General features: G+C 38.3%; 1 protein-coding gene across 1 annotated transcript; it reads left to right on the top strand.

Annotated features, from left to right (window-relative positions):
• Positions 1-1126: 1126 nt before the first annotated feature.
• Positions 1127-17756, top strand: LOC141394923 (uncharacterized). The gene is made up of 4 exons (XM_073970082.1): positions 1127-1312; positions 10322-10702; positions 10772-11033; positions 16979-17756. The coding sequence occupies exons 1-4, from the start codon at positions 1245-1247 to the stop codon at positions 17138-17140; spliced, it is 873 nt and encodes a 290-aa protein (XP_073826183.1). The 5' UTR covers positions 1127-1244; the 3' UTR covers positions 17141-17756.
• Positions 17757-21569: the final 3813 nt, after the last annotated feature.

Below are 21569 nucleotides of genomic sequence, written 5' to 3'. Positions count from 1 at the left end.
TTTTTCACCGAACTAGCTGTAATTTGTCCTTTAAGGTTCTCGGTATTCAAAAAACTTCTGCACCAAAAACTGTCAACATAGGTCCATGTTTTGGTATAGCCCCCATATAACGGTACCTCCAGATTTTCGGTATTTTGAGAATTTTAGCTACCATTTTTCACCGAACTAGCTATAATTTGACATTTAAGGTTTTCAGTGGCCACGAAACTGCTCCACAAAAAATAGTCTATATAGGTCCATGTTTTGGTATAGCCCCCATATAACGGTTCCTCCCACTTTTCTGTATTTTGAGGATTTTAGCTCAAATGTTTAATTTCGCTTTAGGGTTCTCAGTGGCCACGAAATTAATCCACCAAAAATCGTCAATATAGATCAATGTTTTGGAATAGCCCTCATTAACGGTACCTCCCAATTTTTGGTATTTTGAAGATTTTAGCTACAATTTTTAACCGAACTAGCTGTATTTTGGCATTTGAGGTTCTCTGTGGTCACGAAATTTCTCCACCAAAAATCGAACTAGCTGTAATTTGATTTTCGGTATTTTGAGGGTCTTAGCTACATTGTTTGGCGGAACTACCCGTAATTGGACTTTTGATGTTGCCTGTAGTTATAAAACTTTTCCACCAAAAATTGTAAAGATAGGTAGAAACTTTGATATAGCCCCGTAGGTGGAACCTTTCACCTGGCTGAACATATTTCTACATTAAATTAGATAATTTAGCATTTGGGTTGTCCATGGTCGAAAAATGTTTCCACCTTAAATTGTGAAAGGAAACTAATTATTCCATTTTAATTATGACTATTTTATGGTGTAGGGTATAAAAAGTTCGGCCCGGCCGCACTTAACGTTTTTACTTGTTAGAAATATTAAGGTGAATTTTTGTTCAATTTCATCACAATTCACAAATTTCGACTCATTAAAGTGCTTTTATCATTTTGATAAATTTATTATTTTGTTTTCCTAACCGAAATATTGTAAATCTAAAAATATACACCCTATATAATAACAAAACAAAAGACATTGCTAACAATAAGCCGGCCAAGCTATGCAAAAGTAAATCTTTCTCTCTCGCTCTCGAATAATCGTCGGTCGGTCACAAATAGCAACTTGAACTTAAGAACAATCAGTCTTAAGTGAACACTTAATACGAACAAATTTCTTAAATCGTTTCGTTTCGAAAATATTTTTTTTCAAATATCGTGCGCATTGATAGAAATAATCGTTGCGGTATTTCGTATTCAATATGAATCGAAAAACAATTTTCGGGTTGATTTTATGTGTGCTAGCTGCCAAGCTTAGCAAGGGCAAAGGGTAAGTGTAAATTAGTGTGTTTGTACTTCGAATATTTGGAGATAGATATGCTAGAGAAAAGAAGAAATAGACAGGGATGTACTTTTTATACCCTTCACCAAGTGTTGCATAGAAGTAAAATGGAAGAATTAGTTTCCTATCCTTTATGAAATACTAAGCTCTTCCGCCACGTCAGGACTTATTCCTAGGAAAAGTGGAATATGACAGACTATCTGTTATTTTTAAACATCGTTTAATGCCAATGAAACATCGATCATTTCTGCCCATTTAAAATTCGAAATACCATGTTACAATGTGTGTACAATAGACTGACCCAAATTATTTAATTCAAATTAAATTAATCCAAAAACCTTATATTCGAAATTTATTTTCGATAATTAGAGTGTCATGAAGTGCTCCTTGCAGATACTCAGTATGATATATGTACCTGTTACCTGATTCCCCTCATCATCACTGCAGTGCCTCCACCATATTCTTCAGTCTGGTGTTATACACTCTCGTAAAATTTTCCAATTTCATTTTGACTCCTGGACATCTCAAGTTTCTCATGCTCACGTTTTTCTTGCTCTTTCTTTTTTGTCCTGAAAGTTAGCTTTTCCTCTCTCTCGTGTTTACCCGTGAGTGAAAAATGGGGGAGAGATGGTAAATTTTTGGGTGCAATTTTTTGGAGGTGGTGGGGCAAGTATATTTTGGGGTGCGGTAAGTTTTTGTTTGGTTGAGGGGAGGAGGGAAGTTGCCAACCTCAACTTGTTAGAATTCGAGAAGAATTTTACTCGCGAGTTGAATTCGAGCGAGTATTCGGAGCTCTGGCTATATAGTCTGAATCGATGTTCACTTCTCGAATGGATCAGGCATCTACAAACTTCAAGAATGTCTTACGTTTATCACAACATGATAAATCTGATTTCTGGATTTCCCATCTGGGGACATCCACGTGGCTTTATGTATGTCGAGATGCTGGAAACCGATGCTGCTATCTACCATGTTTTTTGTTGCCCAAGATATTTTTTCCCTCCCAATTTTAGCATTAAAATCTCCTAGAACAATCTTAATGTCATGACCAGAGCAGCAGCCATATGCTTACTGAAAATTTACATTGTTCTATGGGGGTTATACGAGGGGTACTAAAAACCTTCTGGCCTAGGCCACTCGCAGTGTCGCCAGGTGTCATTTGACATTTTTTAGCCTAAGCGTACTCAGGTCAGTTTCACATATGACCATGTGTTGGGTTGTTTACAGTGGTTTGAATAAGAAACCTCCAAAACATGGTTTTTGAACGCTTTTACAACATCTTCTGGCGACGAAAATCGTTGACCACGTCTTTTTTTCGTGATTTGCTGGAATCACATGAAATCATTGGATCCCTAGTCGGGGCTGTACGGCGTATGACCCATCAATTCCACGTTTTGTCCGGTCAAACAGGCGCTGGTTTGAATCGATGTGTGAGAGCTCGCATTGTCATGATGCAGAACAATTCGTCTTCTCTTGTTCGTTTTTCGAATTTCTCAGGAGACTTAGGCAAACAAATTGTAGTGTAATGCTCAGAATTAATCGTCCCTTATTTCTCAAGCCGTAGAGTCGCCACACAGTCAGTATTGCCGAAGAGACAGGCGAACATTTGCTTCGAAGGTCTATTTCCAAATCTGGTTGGATTTGTCTCTATCTGACGGTATTTAACATGGCGATCTTGGATTATCCGTTCACGCACGGCCTAATTTTTTTCTGGCACAACGGCCGTTTTTGGACGACCTTCGTTTTGTAGCGAGAGTCCGCCACGATTGAATTCATTAAATCGAGAGTTGTGAAAAATTTTCGGACGAAAATGTTAACAAGTAGATTCCATTTTCTTCGCAAGGTAATTTTTTCAAGTCACTGTAAAGATAGGACCCGGCGCTATGATTGTAAAATCATCCGCATATATTACTTTCTCTGTGCTCTCTGGAAAGTTAGAGATTAAACAGTTCTGGAGATATCACCCTGTTTCACTGTATCGGTCTAAGGCGTCTTATGTTGGAATTCCACAAAGGACTGGCGCCCACACATATAGTTGATTATCCAACATTGCAAACACGGATGGAGGAAAGTCTTCTCTATGTCCTCGAGCAGCTTGACATGGTTGTCGGTTGTCGGAGGCCTTTGATTGGTCAAGAGCCACCGATCGATCGCACGGCCTCTTCTGTTTCAGACCTCGACTGATATGTGCAGATATGACGTGTAATGCCGTTGTGGAACTGTGCATTTTCCGGAATCCATGCTGATGTTGGGCAACGGATTCTCATCATGGTGGTAATGACCCCAGAATATACGCTACCGGCGACAGTAGGGAAATAGGTGTGTACGATTCACCTCTGATGATATCCTTGTCTGTCTTCTTACATATTCAACTCCCGGTTCATCATTTGCTTAAGCAGTATCATTGAGATTCCGTGTGGGTCCAACGTTTTGGATGATTTCACGTTTCAGATGACGTTTACAACATCGCTCACTCTCGGGGTGAGCGAGACTGTACTCGGTACTGTCACGCCGTCTTTCCCGGCTTCGAGAGTGATTTAACCGTTATTCACAATTATTTAATCTTGTACCAATGAGGCATTGCTACATGGTTGCATTGTTCACTTGTTCCGCTAAACCTCACCTAATAACCCTTTAATTTCAAGAGTAAATTACCTAACTCTTGGGTCTTACCACGAAGCTCATTAGGCCCCGTCGTCTTCTTATGATTATGGTCAAATTTCGGGTATTCGAACAGCAAGTATGTAGCTATCGACGACAGTTGTGATGACATCCCCACATTTCTTTCAGCGAGCCGATGATCTGAAAGAATAGTCAGCACTCTGATTGTTAAATTCTCTGAACCCTAATCAAACAGTTTTTCCATGGTTCATTAACGTACGGCCGTTATCAGGGTTCGAACAACAAAGCTCATCACGCTAATTTGATCTTGCCGTCGCTCTGCTCGGGAATTTGGTAAAATTTCGGGTATTCGGCCAGGAGGTATGTTGCGACCGGCTGCAGCTGAGATGATGTTGCGAAAAATTCTTTCAGCCACCCGAATATCTGAGAGAATGAGCTGATCTCTGAAGCGGTGATTGATAAATTCTCTGAACCCTTATCCATTTTTCAGAAAAATACGTCAGTTACAGGTTATAAAATCAGTTGGTCTGTTAACGGAGACCATGATAGGGAGGAGGTCTGAACCAAGGAAAATGACGGGTTGCGAGGACACGACATTTACCAGACGGGTTGCCACAATGCTGATGTCTGGCGAGCTGTGGCAATCTCTTTTATCTTCGTAGTAGCCTCTTAGTTCACCGTGCAAAATGAGGAGCTATCAATTTGCTCGGCCCCTCTGGTCATTGCCTAGGACGGAAAGACGAAGCTCATGGTTTTGGCTCAAAAGTTTGTAACAAATCGGTATAATGGTCCTAACCCACTCTTTTATGCGTTCTAAAATGAATGTTTCGACAAGCTGAGTAGGCCTACAAATGTGTATCAGTGCGGTTGTCCATCTAAACCTCGTAATCAGTCTACAGGTCGAAATTTTAATGGGATCATCACGATCCGAGATGGAGGTAACAGAGAGGAAGAAGCCTATCGATTTTGGTAATGGTCGGAACGGTAACAAAAAAACAAAAGCGTTAAGTTCGGGGCCGAACTTTTTATAGCGTCCACCATAACATATTACCACGCATTCCCAAATGCCTAAATATCTTCAAAAAATTTATCAAAAATGTCTTCTTTAAATGGAGCCTATACCAAAGTTTAGACCTATTTTGAAATTTTTCGTGGAAAAGTTTTTTGAACACTGATAATTTACATATGCACTGTACCAACACATAGACCTACATATGTATGTTGACAATTGTTGGTGGAGAAGTTTTGGGAGAACTGGGAACCTCAAATATCAAATATCAGGTAGTTCAGTCCAAAAATAGTTAATATTCTCAAAACACCTAAAATCGGGAAGTACTGTTATATGGGCATTATACCAAAACATGGAACTTTATTGACATATTTCGGTGGAGAGGTGTTTTGACCGCAAGGAACATTACGGCTAGTTCTGTTTTAAAATTGTGTTTAAAATCTGCAAAATAACGAAAATCGGGGGCAACGAAATATGGGAGCTATACCAAACCATAGAACTATGTTGACAATATAAGATGGAGAAGTTTTGTGATCACTGGGAAATTGCCGCTAGTTCGGTAAAAAATGCAGTTAAAATCAGCAAAATACCGAAAATCGCGAGGTACCGTTATATGAGTTCTATACCAAAATATGGACCTATGTAGACAATTTTTGGTCCAGATATTTCGTGACCACAGGGAACCTTAAATGTTAAATTACAGGTAGTTTGGTCCAAATATGTAGCTAAAATCCTCAAAATACCGAAAACCGGATGGTACTGTACTGGGGGCTATACAAAAACATTGACCTTAATCGACGATTTTTTGTTGAGATACTCTGTGAACACTGCGAACTTCAAATGTGAAATTACAGATAGATACAGTCCCACTGGGAGCCTCAAATGTCAAAATACCGAAAATCGGAGGGTACCGTTATATGGGGTCTATACCAAAACGTGGACCGATATATCCCATCTACGAACTGCCGATGGAAGAAAGAAACTCAAGTGCAAAACTATTGCGTTCCAGTCCTATTATTGCGGACGCTAGAGTAGGTGATCAAACAACGAAGATATCACAATAGTTGCAAATAAAACCCACCTTTTCATTTTTGTGATTTTAATTATAATGACGAATATAACAGCTTTGGTTGAGGACTTTCCAAAAGCAAAGCCTGACTATGAGAGTAGAAGATTCCATCTTTACAATGATGTAAACTAGGTCTGCGTAGGTGACCAAATAACGGAGATATCGCAATAGTCGGTAATACATCCCATTTATCCATTTTATTGGAAATCAAGTTACAGCTCACAGAGGAAGAAGCCTATTGATTTTCATGATGGTCGGATAATATTTAGGGGTCGGAATGGGCAAAAAACTTATTTGGATAAAAAGACAATGTTTTTTCAAAGCGAATATCTCAGCTTCTATAAGGGGTATACCAAACGCAAAACCTGACAATGAAAGTAGAAAATGTCACCTTTCTAATGATGTTAAGTAGCTTCTCGTAGGTGATCAAACAACGAAGATATCACAATAGTCGCAAATAAAACCCAACTTTTCATTTTTGCGATTTTAATTATGATGTCGAATATCACAGCTTTGGTTAAGGACTTTCCAAAAGCAAAACCTGTCTATGAAAGTAGAAGATCACATCTTTACAATGATGCAAACTAGGTCGGCGTAGGTGACCAAATAACGGAGATATCGCAATAGTCGGCAATACATCCCATTTTTAATTTTTTTTGGAAATCACGCTACAGGTCGCAATTTTGATCGGATCGTCACGAAATTTTAAGGGTTAGTGGGGGTCTCACAGATGAAGAAGCCTATTGATTTTGGTGATGGTCGGATAATATTTAGGGGTCGTAATGGGCAAAAAACTTATTTATATAAAAAGACAACTTTTTTCTAAAGCGAATATCTCAGCTTCTATATGGGATATACCAAAGCAAAACCTGACAATGAATGTAGAAAATTTCACCTTTATAATGATATAAAATATGTTCTCGTAGGTGATTAAACAACGAAGATATCACAATAGTCGCAAATAAATCCAAATTTTCATTTTTGCGATTTTAATTCTACTGACGAATATTTCAACTTTTGTTTGTGGACCATCTAAAAGCAAAGCCTAATTAAGAAAGTAGAAAATCCCATCTTTAAAATTATGCAAAGTAGGTTGGCGTAGGTGGTCAATAATAGAGATATCTCAATAGTCGGTAATACATCCCTTTTTTCCACTTTTTCTGCAATCACACTACAGGTCGGAATTTTGATCGGATCATCACGAAACTTTCTCACAGAGATAGAAGCATATTAATGTTGGTGATGTCGATAGTAGTCAAATATAAAATTAAATATTCGCCTTAAGTTATTTGGTATAAAAGCCAGATAGGTGAAAACTTTCGTGTCTATCTAAAAGAAATGTTTCGAGTGAAAAGATTATGCACAGAGGTAGGGCCTTTTCTCACTTGTTAAAAAATATAAAACTTTGATTGTTCTTAAGTCTGCAGTATTAACCCAATGGCTTAACTTCATCATTACTTTCTATTACATAGAGTTCAAAACGAACTGACAGTGTTGCCAAAATTTTACTGATCGCTACCAATATCAAAACAGCGGATGGCACGCGCAATGGGAATTTGAAATAAATTTCAACAACACTTATTCATATTTTGTCCAATCTTAGTTTAAGTTCGAAGATAAGCCATATCGGCTTCTTCAGGTACCTCCCTCACAAAAGTCAAAAAAGGTTCGGATTTGGTCCATACTTTACACATCCTAATATATCTACCATGTTCGAATATGGGGCATATTTGTTTATTCCTTCGGGTAACTCCCACGCACAACTTTCGCTTTGATACCTGCTTTCGAATCACTTTGATTTTTGCTGAAGTAACTTGTATTATTGAGAAAACAGCCCGAAAGTTGTAAAGAAATCCGTATGTCACCATATGTATTGAATGGAGAGCACGATAACTCTTAAACTGATCAACCGATTTGGTCCACAATTTGGCCTTCATCATATCTTGTCCAAATTTAGTGTCAGTTCGAAGATCGGTAAAACAGGTCAACAACTTCCGGAACTTCCCCCGAATATTTAAAGAATGTCACTTAAATGGTATGCACGATATCTGTTGAACAGGCCAACCAATTTGGTCCAAAGTTTCTATCTCCTAATATTTTGTTTAAATTTAGTTTAACTTCTAAAATGTCCCATATCGGTCCACTCCTTAAGTTACCTCCCCAACAAAAGTCTAAGTCAGCATCCGGCAAAAATTGGCACACGTGGCCTTGATGAGAATAACAACCACCACTCAGTCTTCGTTCAGAAGTCAATGAAGAAGGTTCTGCTGTCGCTTGTTTCAATGATTTTTATTTTTAGCAATGCATTAACGCAAACGCTGTTTGCGGAGAGATCGAGAGAGAAACGTATGCGTGAGACCGCAAACAATGCGTTTGTATTAGTGCCGATACCTGGTCTAAGTCTTGGAGTTGTCGTGAGATCTCTGAGAGCAGACTTCATTCATTATTTCATCCAGTGCAATTGTGAACAGTAGGGGTGAAAGAGGGCATCCTTGCTTTACTCCCGCATTTGTGAGGAATGGTTGGCTTATGTTTCCGTTGTGAAGAACTGAGGGTTCTGCGCTTTTATTATTCGGATTATTTTCTGGGGTACTATCTTTTTGCTCAATGCTTCCCATATGGCAATTCGTCTGATGGTGTCGAAGGCTTTCTTGAAATCGATGAACACTAGATACAGGAGAGTGCGCCATTCTATTGATTGTTCTAATATGACTCGTAGGGTGTTTGGCTGGTCTACATAGCTTCTATTTGGTCTGAAGCCAGCTTGTTCATCTCTCAGAATTTTTTCTAGTTGCTTTTGAATTCTTTCTTGTATTATAACTGCTATTATGTTGTATATGGTGTTGAGCAGGGTTACTCCTCTCCAGTTGTTACAGTCTTTCAAGTCACCATTTTTTGGGTCAATTTACAATGATATCTTTCTTCCATGTTGGAGGCAGGCTTTTTTCCCAAGCTGATATGATATGAAGTCGTAGTAATTCAGCTGCGGTTCTACCGTCGGCCTGTAAAGCTCCTGCCGGTAAACCGTCATCTCCTGCTGATTTGTTACTTTTTAGTTATTCTATTGCCTCTTTTATTTCATTCAAGCTGGGATGGTTACAAGGTATATTCAACGTATTTTCCCTTGGACTGCTATTGCACATTTTATTGTTTTCGATGGTGTTTCCAAAGTTTCTAATTTTTCCGAAATGTTCTCTCCATCTTTGAATTTGTTCATCATTGTTCGTTAGTAGTCTACCATTGTGATCTTTTACTGCTTGGTTCCTGGTACACCTTCGATTTGTGAGCTTATCTATCGTCCAGAGTAGCTTTCTCATGTTATTCTGGCTTACTGCTTTTTATCAGGTCTTCTAGAAACTTTCTTTTGTCTCTGCTTGCAGCTTTCTTCACTTGTTTAGCTAGTTGTTTATACTGCTCTCTTCTGATATTGTTGTTATCCAACTGTATCTTAAGTTCACCTCTTTGAGAAATTAGGTTCCAAGTGTCGTTGATATACAGATTTTTCTGTGTTTTGGGACTACGTCCAGTGTATCTTCCGCAAGTTGATGGTATGTTGATGTGATTTGTTCCCATGTGTGGTGTTGGTTTGTTGGTAACTTTTCGCGTATTGTCCTGGCTAGGGTGTTTCTGGTTGTGTTGTTTTGGAGTTGTTGTAGGCGTAGTTTTTTCCGCCTTCTGTGTCTGGTGTTTCTTCTTTGTCATTTCAATTTGATTTTGGTTTCGCCTATCATGAGCTCATGGTCACTGTCAATGTCTGCGCATATGTGATCTATCTGGTTGCGAGTATTGCCGCTCGGTGATGACCATGTGTATTTATGAATCTCCTTGTCTGGAGGATGGAGCCACCAATGACAAGTTAAAATGTTTGACATAGTTCTGTGAAGCGCTCTCCGTTATTGTTTTTAACTCCACATCCATGCTTTCCCATTTTTGAACGGGCATTGGTGTTGTCGCTCCCTATTTTTGCGTTAAAGACACCCATGAGAATTATCATGTCTCCCCTCCGAATTTCATTTAGCGTGGATGTTAGTTGTCGAAAAAAATATGACACCCAAAATAAGATCCATTTACATAATGGACTATGTCGATTCCTCCTCCGCAACACTTTTGAAGTATAATCCACATTTTTGTCGGCACGTTCAAATGTCCAGAAAGGACCACAAAATTCTGAAAAGACGCAAAATACATTCGCTCTGTCCGTAGATTAAAGTTTCAATTCACATAGGCTGAGGGTATATCTTTATATACTTTTTTACTTGTTTTTTTTTTAATATTATATTTTTCCTTCCATTTATAGGTTCTACATCGCGGTAGCCCCCAATGTCATACAACCAAAAAGTGAATATTCGGTTAGTGTCACCTTACCGGAAAACAATGAAACTGCCGTTGTCGAAGTTAGCATGTCGGGACCGTCTATTAATGCGACTCAAACACTCGAATTCGAAGCCAATAAAACCACTGTGGCAACATTCAATATACCATCGTATCTGGCCAATGGAACATACACTTTGAAAGTCCGAGGTATCAAGGGTGTGGAATTTGAGAATTCAACTGATTTGATTTATGAAAATGCTGCAAACGTAACAGAAGAAGTGAGCGAAGTGAAAACGGGAGTAGGTCTTACAGATGTTACAACGAAACGATTCGGGCCATTGAATTTAAACGTTAAAAAAGAAGTGTAAGTAACATTTTGGGGATTAAGAATGTTTTAATTTCTGAAAAATAAACAAAATTCCCCTTTTTTTAGTTATCGCGTTACGATAGACCTTTTGATCAAAATCAACTCCACCGAACCTTTAAAATATGCTGTCTTTGATGTAATCGCCAATGGTAAACTTGTAAAACATCAATATTTTGATATTGGCGGTGAATATACCACTGATTATATAACCATTACACCCACATCGGATATGATACCTAAGGCTAACGTTTTTGTGTACTTCATTGAAGATGAAAATCTTATCTGGCAAGATTTGACAATATTTTTTGCCAATACAACGGAGTGTGAGGTAAGTGATTTTTACATACAAATTTACTTTAAATGGATTCAGTTTACGAAAATTACGAAATCTTAAAAATAAATGAAGTTACTTTACATCGGCTATGGGATCATTACATATGATCGCCAGATACATAAAGATGTACACAATAATTTTAATTTACGAAAAATACGAAGTTCACAACACAAATGATCATCAGTTCATTTCACGTCGCTAGGTATCACTTTTTCAATAGGAACTCCTTAGGTCATGGTAGCTCAATTAATTAAAAACTTTTACAAATAACCACGTTCGTCCAAATAAGCCAACAATAAATAAACAAACCATTAAAAACTGAACTTATATGGAATAATAAATTTTCACAATTTTATGTGGATATTTTTTTAGCAATGGGAACCCCAAATACCTCACTTACTTTACTTTTGTTAGCTGGCCCATTACAGAACATTTGTTCCATAGACCGAACTAAGAAAATATCTCCAATTCTCTCTGTTTAGTGCTTCGCTTTCTGAAATACCGCGCCTTGTCATCTCTTCATCCACTTGTTTGAGCCATCTATTCTTTAGCCTGCCAATTCTGCGTGCACCGCAATGTGGCCCGAATTTTAGCGGGTTCATCATCGCTGATTCTTATGACATGGCCTAGCCAACGCAATCGCTGCATCTCGATACGTTTAACTGTATTGATGTCGTTGTATAGCAGATACAGCTCGTGGTTAATACGAAGACGATATTCACCGTCAACGCAGATTGGTCCGTAGATCTTTCGAAGAATTTTTCTCTCAAACACGCCAAGCACTGCCTTATCTGCTTGCGCAAGTACCCAGGCTTCGGAACCATACATCAGCACGGGTATTATCAGTGTTTTGTAAAGCGTTATTTTTGTTTGACAAGTTGTGGCTTTGTTTTTAAAGTGCTTACTTAAGCCAAAGTAGCATCTGTTGGCCAATATAATTCTTCTTTTTATTTCACAACTGATGTCGTTTGTTGTGTTTATGGCGGTGCCGAGGTATACAAAGTCTTTTACTACCTCAAAATTATAGGAACCAATTTCAACAGTTGATCCGAGCTCAATGGACGCGTTGCGCGTCGACACCATCAATTTGGTCTTTAGCAGATTCTCCTTCGACCTTCATAAAGGTATCGGTTACTTCTTTTACTGATCGTCCCATGATGTCTATATCATCAGCATAAGCAAGTAACATGTAGCTATTGGTGTAGATTGTGCAACTTCTGTGGATGTTTGCCTCTCGTATAACCTTTTCTAGCAGGATGTTGAAAATATCACACGAAAGGCTGTCTCCTTGCCTGAAACCTCTTTTGGTACAAACCCCTTGGGAGAGGTTCTTTCCTATTTTAACTGAAGATCTTGCTTCAGTTAGAGTCATTTTACAATGCTGAATGAGCTTTGCGGGGCTGTCGAAGGCTGATTTGTAATCGACAAAAAGGTGGTAGATGTCGATCTGCATCTCTTGGGACTTCTACAGTATTTGCCGCAGGCTAAATATCTGGTCAATGGTGGACTTGCCAGGTCTAAAGCCGCATTGGTATTATTTCGTTGACCATGGGCTTTAGTCGTTCGCACAATATCCCTGACACTATCTTGTAGGCGATAGGGAGAAGGCTTATGCCCCTATAGTTGGAGCATAAAGTCTTATCTCCTTTCTTATGGACGGGACACAGGATGTTCAGGTTCCAATCGGGTACGCGTTCTTCCTGCCAGATGGAGCTAACTAGCTGATGCATACACCTTATCCGCGTGTTGCCTCCGGTTTTAAACAGCTCGGCTGGTAGGCCATCAGTTCCTACTGCCTTATTATTCTTCAGCCGGTTTATTGCTGCCTTTACCCCATCTTGGCCGGGTGGTATACATTCAATACCATCTTCTGGGATTGGATCTGTGGTATCTTCGTCGACTTCGCTACTATTGGATACCAGCAGATTGGAGAAATGTTCCTTCCATATCCTGAGCACGCTATCTGTATCTGTTACCAGATTACCTTGCTGGTCTCTACAGGAGAATGTGCCTGTACCAAAGCCATCTGTTTGATGTTTTACTCTTTGGTAGAATTTTCGGACTTCATTCTGGCTCCTGTACATCTCGATTTTTTCACACTCCCGCTTTTCCATTTCTCTTTTTTTCTTGCGGAAAAGACGTTTCTCTTCTCTCCTTTTCTCCCGATATCTCTCTCGTGCGCTACGCGTTGCTACTGATTGCAAAGTAGCTCTATATGCCGCATTTTGCTTTTCGATAGCAGTACGACACTCCTGGTCATACCATGAATTCCTTTGTGGAGGTCTCTGGAATCCATGTATGGATTTTGCGGCTGTTTGCATGGAGTGGGCAATATTTTGCCATTGTGTTGTTATGTTATCGGGACAAGGAGTGCTCGCGTTGAGCAATTGGGCTAGTTGAGTGGAATATGCCGTGGCTATCTGTTGTGTTTGCAGCCTATCGATGTCCAACTTTCGCGTTGTGTCTGTTCGTGTTTTATTTGCAACGTTTAGAAGGGTACGTACCTTTGCTGCAACAAGGTAGTGGTCCGAGTCTATGTTTGCACCTTGGAACGGTCGTACATCCAACACGCTCGATGAATGTCATTCATCTATCACAACATGATCAATTTGATTACTTTTTCTTTGATCTGGCTACAGCCAGGTGACCTTATGAATATCGAGATGATTAAATCTGGTACTGCTAACTACCATGTTTTTTCCAGCTGCAAAGTCTATCAGCCTCATACCATTGTCAGATGTTTCACTGTGGAGACTGAATTTCCCGACTGTTGGGCCAAAGAAATTCCAATTTTGGCATTAAAATCGCCTAGAATGATTTTAATGTCATGGGCAGGGCAACGGTCATATGTTTCTTCTAAGCGCTCGTAAAATATATCTTTGGTCTGTTCGTTCTTTTCTTCAGTGGGAGCATGCGCGCAAATAAAGCTGATGTTGAAGAATTTAGCTTTTATTCGAATTGCAGCAAGTCTTTCATTCACTGGGGTGAAGCTTGATACTAGATGTTTTAGCATCCGACTAAATACGAATCCGCAACCAAATTCATGCTTTACGTCATGGCAGCTATAATACAGTGCGTCACCTTTAGGTGTTGTTGTGACGCCCATCCCAATCCTATATCCCCCATTGAAGCGTACCTCTTGAATTTCGGTATTTTATGACGGTTTTACCGAAATATGGGAAATTTGGTATTTAGTCTTCTTTAAGAAAAAAATTTCCCCCAGAAATTGATGTAGCCCCCATGGAACGGTATCTCCTGAATTTCGGTATTTTGAGGGTAAGCCACATTGTTTTACTGAACTTGCTAGAATTTGGTATTTAGTCTTAACGAAAGGAAACTAATTGTTCCATTTTACAACTCGCGGTGGAGGGTATAACAAGTTCGGACTGGCCGAACTTAACGTCTTTCTTACATGTTCTCCTTACATGCTCTCTCTCCTTTGTTAACGCCTTCATATATGCGCAATATTGAGTCATCAGCAAAGTGAGATTCTCATTATTTTAACAAATAAAATAACCTATGAGCCAAACATAGGTTAGGTTAGGTTTGGGGATGTGCAGCCACTAATTTGTGACTGCGTCACTCGGAGACGTTCCGGTCCATTGTGATCATCCGGGGAAAAATGAGGGATGTGCTGTAAAGAACAGAAAAGATAGAGAAACGAAGAAAGAGGCAAAAATAAAAAGGAAACTATGAAAGTATAAAGAAATAATCAAGTAGAAAATTTTAGAAGGGAAAAATAGTTTTAGAGAAGGAAAAGTTTGGGTGGTGATGGTTGGTAGAATATTTGAAATACGGTTCACGTGTTCAGGTTGCGCTGTCCCAGCCACTTCAGATTTCTAATGATGTTGTAGATTACAGCAGGTTCCACAGTTGAATAGAAGGTTAGACACGGTGGAAAGTGAACTCCTACTAATCTATGCCGCCTACGAGACAGGGCTGGACATCGACACAGGAGGTGCTCGATCGTCTTCATCTCCTCCTCATCCTGAAGGCCCTGATATATCAGTGTCCAGTGATAACTGCCGTCATTACTCTAACTTCAGCTTTACTCAGGTTCAACAGGGAATTCGTTCTTTTGACTGACAGAGACGGCCAAATGGATCTTGCCACAATGCACCTAGGTTCATTATGCCATAATTCACTGGCTCTTTCGTCAGGGAAGTTTCAGTTCTTTGGAAAAAGTGACAAATGGGTGATTTGATGGAGTCAGCGATTGCTAGATCTGTAGACTGCGATCATCGTCTAGCTAATTCACCTGCTCTTTCAATACCCATATAATCGCGGTGTCCTGGTACCCAGCATAGCCGAATGCCGTTAGTTAGCGTTCCCAAGGCTGATCTACACTTAAGGACGACATCGGACTTGATGTTGCAGGATTTGATGGCTTCAAGAGCCGCTTGACTATCCACAAAGATAGTCACCGGTTCAAAGATTTCTGCATCCAAACTTTTTATCAATTCCGCTGCCTTCCAAATCGCGAAGATTTCAGCCTGGAAGACACTACAGTAGCTATCTAGCCTGTAAGCGTACTCAAGAGATTGCCTTTCACAGAAGACGCCAGCCCCCGTACCTTCCTCCATCTTGGAACCGTCTGTATAAAAAGGCAGGCCGTCTAGAGGGGGGTTACTGCGGTTCCAGTCGTCCCTACTAGGTATAACGACATCTACATATATCGTCAAATCTCAGGACTGGTGATATATAATCGCTCAGTTTTCCACGTTGGTTCACATTGATACCTGATTCATTCAGGATACATCCATGCCCATAAGCACAACCGCGCCAGAGATTCTGTTCATGCAGCCTTAGGGCACTACGAGATGCCTGACACTTAATGCTGAGGCTCAGAGGTCTTAGGTTCAGCATTGTGTTCAGAGCATCTTGGGGTGTGTGGCTCCAGTTATGAGAATCGCTTCAGCTCTTTGCACCTTGTCAAGTTTGCTGGATGTCGATTTTTGGCGCAGTGAGTGCCACCAAACAAGGGAACCATAGGATAAAATGGGTCTAACCACAGTGTTATACAACCAGTGTATAATCGATGGGTTTAGACCCCAACTTTTCCCAACAGAATTCTTGCAAGAATAAAGTGCAATCAGTCCTCTCTTAGCCCGCTCCTATGCATTCCTGTTCCATTGCAATTGACAGTCCAGGATTGTACCAAGGTACTTTGCCTCGGGCGAGAGCTGAATCTGCACTCCATCTAGTGTTGATGGAATAAATATGCCGAGCTTACGCTTTCTCGTGAACATTACCAGTTCTGTCTTAGTTGGGACAGCGTCGATAAGAATCCTTGCATAAGCTCCGAAATGGTTGACGGAAACTTACGGGAAATCAGTCCGCATAAGCAACAAGTTTGATACCGTGATTATCCAGCTCCGTCGGAATATTGTTCATAACAAGTAACCACAGTAACGATAAGAGCACTCCACCCTGGGGGCCTCTAGTAACTGTTTACCTAATTTTTGTCTCCCCAATATTGGAGTGAATGTCACTAATAGGTTTGTTTGAGACCACCAGGGTCTAAGTTTTCGATATACAATATTAAATAATAACAAATGTGGTTGATCTTGGACTTGATGTTTATTTAGATTTAACTTTGGCACCATCACCCGAAGTTTGTCTCTTTCATCTACGTGTCATTAGTTTGTCTGTCTTTGTCTTTCAGTCTAGCCAGGGCCAAAATGTATGAGTCTTTAAGGAGGTACTTAAATTTTCATAAAGATACTCATCCTGGGTCTGGGAGATAAGTCTTCTGAGAGTTGTTTGACCAATAAATGGACTGCCTGAAGCTCTTTGATTTGCGAAAAAAAACATATTTAAAGTGATCCCTCTGTAGGTTAATCATGATATTACTAAGTATTCAATTAAATTGTTCATGTCCATCTGCACAATTTATTTCAATATTTTAAATTTGTCTTTAAATTTCCTTTATCCTTTAGAACAATTCCACTGAATTCCATAAAATCTTAGCCAAAAACGGGGAAGACGAGGAAATCGAAACCATATCTAAACCACCTGGTCAAGCTTCTGGTTTGTTAACTTTAACTGATGCTAATTATGATCCTGAACGCAGTAAGTACTCAGAATCTTATCGAAAATGAATGTGTTGCCGTAATCTTCAAGACAAAAGTCTGATAAGTGTATGAAATTAGGGTTTCAAATCTCTCTCAAATATGTTCAAAAGTAATAGACCTATTTCGCGTTGTTAGGTAGGGTAATCGCGTTACGGTTTAAAGGCAGTTGTTATTTGGCATACGCTACGATTCCCTCAAATGCTATAGTAAAAGCATACCGATTTCGTTTCGTTGTGTTTTTTTTGGTAAGTAACGGTTTTGCATACACATACATAGTATTTGTTGGAATCTGTATTAAGTTTGAGAAGTTCTTTAAATATGCTGTTAATCTCTCCCTTTATATGGCATTTCTATGGACTCGTCTACTCTACCCTCCATTAGGGAGCTATAGTTCCTTATCACATTTGAAAGTTGATTCGAGAAAACCGTTGGGTTTATTTTTATTCTGGGAGTTTATTTCACCATTCCAAACTGTATTATCTGAAATTTTGGCACAGTTTGGTTTACTCGGGAAAACACTAGAATAAATCTAATCTCAATAGTAAGAATTCTGACAAATGCTATATTCAACTATTGTCCGATTAATTGGCATAATTGTGGATCACTTCCAAAGTTAAGCGTTGTGTATGTCCAAATAGCTGTCCATCCTGCTGTGCATTACAACTTTATATTGAAGGTAGAATGGCTACCATTAAAACAAATATAAAGAGTTATGCACATGGATGCTGATGATGGAATCGTAGCGGATTCCGAAACAGCTATTTGGCAGAAGAAAAAGGTGTGTAAATTTTAATATTGAAATAAATTCAAAAATTGAAAGCTATACTTCAGAACTATTTGTAGGGTCTTTAAGAGATAACGTAATGGTTATGTTCAGCTATTTTATCAAGCAAAAGGGGTATACCAGTCCATTGATTCTGTAACTAGTCAAAGACAGAATTGCGGACAATGTTCGGTAAGTTGAAATTTTGAAGTGTCCAAAACTTGTAATACTTTTTTATTTTATTTTTATTCCCTACACCACAATGTGGAAAGGGTATTATAAGTTTGTTTTTCCGAAAATTCAAGTAACACAGCGAAATATTCGTCGTATACCATGTGGTATACCAAAATTCATATCTCGACGAGATAAAGCGATTTTAAGATGTGTGTCCGTCCGTCCATTAAAAATTGTACAGACCGCAATTATGGATCGATCGTCACGAAATTGTGTATGAAGGTCGGGTTCAAACCAGAATAGATCCCTATAGTAATTGGTGATGATCGTGAAATATTAATGGACCAAAAACAATTTTTTTTATCTAAATTTGACCGCCGGGAATTTTATATAGTTTTGGGTTTACGACAAAAAAGCAGCTTGCAGTTTAACATTATATGTATAATAATTAGCGGGTTAAATACACCAAAACTTTAGTGTGAAAATTTTTAAAACTGTTAGTATAACGAATATATCTCTATTCCTGGCAGATATGCTCCACGCACGTAATTTATATTTTGACTAGCAAAATGCGCGCTACTTCGTATGCGGAAAGAAAATAAAAAAAACAATATTTAATATGGAAATGCAGAACGCTGAAAATTTTGTTGCACTAATACCATTTTTAATCAATATTAAATTTTATTTATGTACTTTTCACAACAGTTTTCAAAAAAAGAAACAAAAACAAAAAACCTTACCTTACACATTATCTCACATTTTATGGGGAATATTAATTAGGGTCTTTCTGTCATCAGAAGGTAAAACATGCTTGTAAACAAATAAACCCAAGACCAAATTTAGTACCGTTCAGTACTTTTTGTAGCCCATTAGCGACCCGCATACTAAATTTTAGAATTTGTAAGCATTTCAAAATACAAACTCTTTACATTATCTTCCACACAATAACAAAATGGTACCAAATTTAGTACTGTTCATACACCTGGGTATAACCTTAAAAATTGCCTTCTTATATCAACCATTTATAACAACCGCGAATCTCATTTCTAGCTTTATCAGTTTTTCCAAACCCAATAATAGTAATTTACATATAAATACACAACTATGAATTTCCTAAACCTATTCCTAAAATTTCAAATATTCCTGCTAACCTTACACAATAACAAATTACGATATAAATTTATGGTACGTATTTCTTAAAAAACGTCCATGTACCAACGTTACACACGAATACTCTCCCTAGCTCCAAAAAATACCAATTACAGCTCTTGTGTCAAATTGCTGATATCTAGCACTGATATCTGGATAGCTGTTTGCAAAATATGGCCCAAGTAGTTATTTTATTTTTTGAGCAATAGTCTTTTTAAATTGGAAGGTCAAATTTCAATCGTCAACTTAAAATGCGTTTTTCTCGAAACTAGATTTTTTGAGATGTGTCACTCTTTGAGTAAATGAGCGATATGATTATTTTTATCGTCCACTTACCACCATAAAGACTGTCTGCTTTTATGGTAACTATTGCATAAGCATTGGGAACCACCGTGGTGCAGTGGTAAGCACGTGCGCCCTGCACTCAGATGGCCAGCGGTTCAGTCGTTGACCAGAACCTCAAAATTTTCGGCGGTGGCAAATCCCCTCAGTGTAATGTCGGCATACATTTTCTCAGCATTTCAGCCATGAATAACTTCACTAGGTGACACGCCGTTCGTGCTCATTTAGCCAATAATTATTGGCTTGCACTCATTGATAGGAGACATATGTATGTATGTATTGCACTTTTATCCGTTCACTCAATGACAAATAGTATTAAATTTAGTATTATTTAGTCCTTTTCGTATATATTTGCACACATTTCCTAATTGCCTCCTTACACAAACCAAATATCTCAACCGATATTAGCATAACAATCTTGAAGATTTTAAATTTATTCGTTCACATAATACCAAATGGTATACTTTTAGTACATTTTAGTACTTTTTTCAAAACCCTTTGATACAAATATCTTGCACTGCGTCTGTGTCCCAATTTGTTGCTTAGAATTCTAGTTTTACTCGTTCACCTAATATGAAATGTAAAATTGTTTGTACATTTTAGTACTTTTCTCTTACGAACACATCTACACATCAATAGGAACCATCTAGATTTAGCCTCGAAGTTGCCTCACTCATGTGGTTTTGTACATTTTTGTACATTTAAGTACACCCAGCCATATCGACCACCTACGTCCCAAAACTAATCCTCACCCAAAATTTGAAGATTCTAGCTCACGCCGTTTCACCTGGGCATTGATTGTCAGTCAGGCATCATTGCTCAGGTATTAAGATACGAGTTTGAGGAGAACAAATTTAGCTAATATTTGAAGAACCGCGACAACATATTGAGATAACAAGTGGTTGCAGTAATAAAACACAAAAATAGCAATCGTTTGATATGAAAAAGTCAAAATAGTATTTTTTTAGAAATGAGGTTGAGGAAGTAAGTAGACATCGGATTTTGCATATTTGCATATTTTTTAATATTAAAGATACGAAGATTCTGATTGGACCAAAATTCGTTTCAAAGAAATCTAAATTCAATGGCAGGGTCATATTTCGTATTTATTTTGCATATTTGCATATTTTGCATATGCACAAAATATGCAAAAAATATGCAAAATATGCAAAAAATATGCAAAATATGCAAAAAATATGCAAAACATATGCAAAATATGCAAAAAATATGCAAAATATGCAAAAAATATGCAGAATATGCAAAAAATATGCAAAATATGCACACAGATTTTGGCCGAAAATGGTCATAAAAGTCGTAAAATTTTCATTTAAAGTTGAAAAAACCATCAAAAAATACATAACAGTGCTCTAAACTAAGACTGTTGGCCGTATAACGTCGATTTTTTCAGCAGATTATTATGTTATTGAGACCTCTTACGACACCGTGGTGTAGGGTATAAAAATATGGCATCGTAATACCATTTTTTATTATTACACTATGTAAAAAATAAAATTTGATAAAATATTTTATGTAAAATTCAACAATTTCTTTTTTGTAGCATCTTTATTTAATTTGTAGCATTGGGCTGGTTTTAACTCAAAGCACCAAATCGATCTCGGATTTTTTAGCCGGGGAGCCGCCTAAACCTTTAAGTATTGTTAGATTTTAAGATTGCCAAAGTTTGAGCACAATTCGAATATGTTAAAACGTGGTAGTGGGGCCTCGAAGTTATGAAAATCTATTTTTTTTTTGCTATTTGGCGACTTCGACTGCCCATATATGTGGAACGGTTAAAGCTACTTGCCCGTATTATGCATTTAATTAAAAGCTATTCTGTTCTTAACATTTATTGCTGAACAACAAAGTACGTAAGTGTTACTGAATTCGAGATAATAAACCCAATGTCCCGAAAAAGGCCTTAGGGGTCTATTTAAAAAACAACTGTTTTCTTCCTATATTATCAAATTTTTGCGAATGAAAACGAATTTGAAAATGTTGCCTATTAAGGCGAAGATCTATTTTAATATT

Source organism: Musca autumnalis, unplaced genomic scaffold (genome assembly GCF_047663935.1).
Source record: "Musca autumnalis isolate F117 unplaced genomic scaffold, ASM4766393v1 scaffold_2, whole genome shotgun sequence".
Classification (NCBI taxonomy): Eukaryota; Metazoa; Arthropoda; class Insecta; order Diptera; family Muscidae; genus Musca; species Musca autumnalis.
Note: the sequence above shows the minus strand (reverse complement) of the source record. Positions and strands in the feature narration are given on the sequence as shown.

Excerpts from the sequence above, each read along its gene's own strand:
- LOC141394923 (XM_073970082.1), top strand. The coding sequence starts at position 1,245 with ATGAATCGAAAAACAATTTTCGGGTTGATTTTATGTGTGCTAGCTGCC. Across the intron at positions 10,703-10,771 it reads TTAAACGTTAAAAAAGAAGT|TTATCGCGTTACGATAGACC; the intron begins GTAAGTAACATT and ends CCCTTTTTTTAG. Across the intron at positions 11,034-16,978 it reads CCAATACAACGGAGTGTGAG|AACAATTCCACTGAATTCCA; the intron begins GTAAGTGATTTT and ends TTTATCCTTTAG.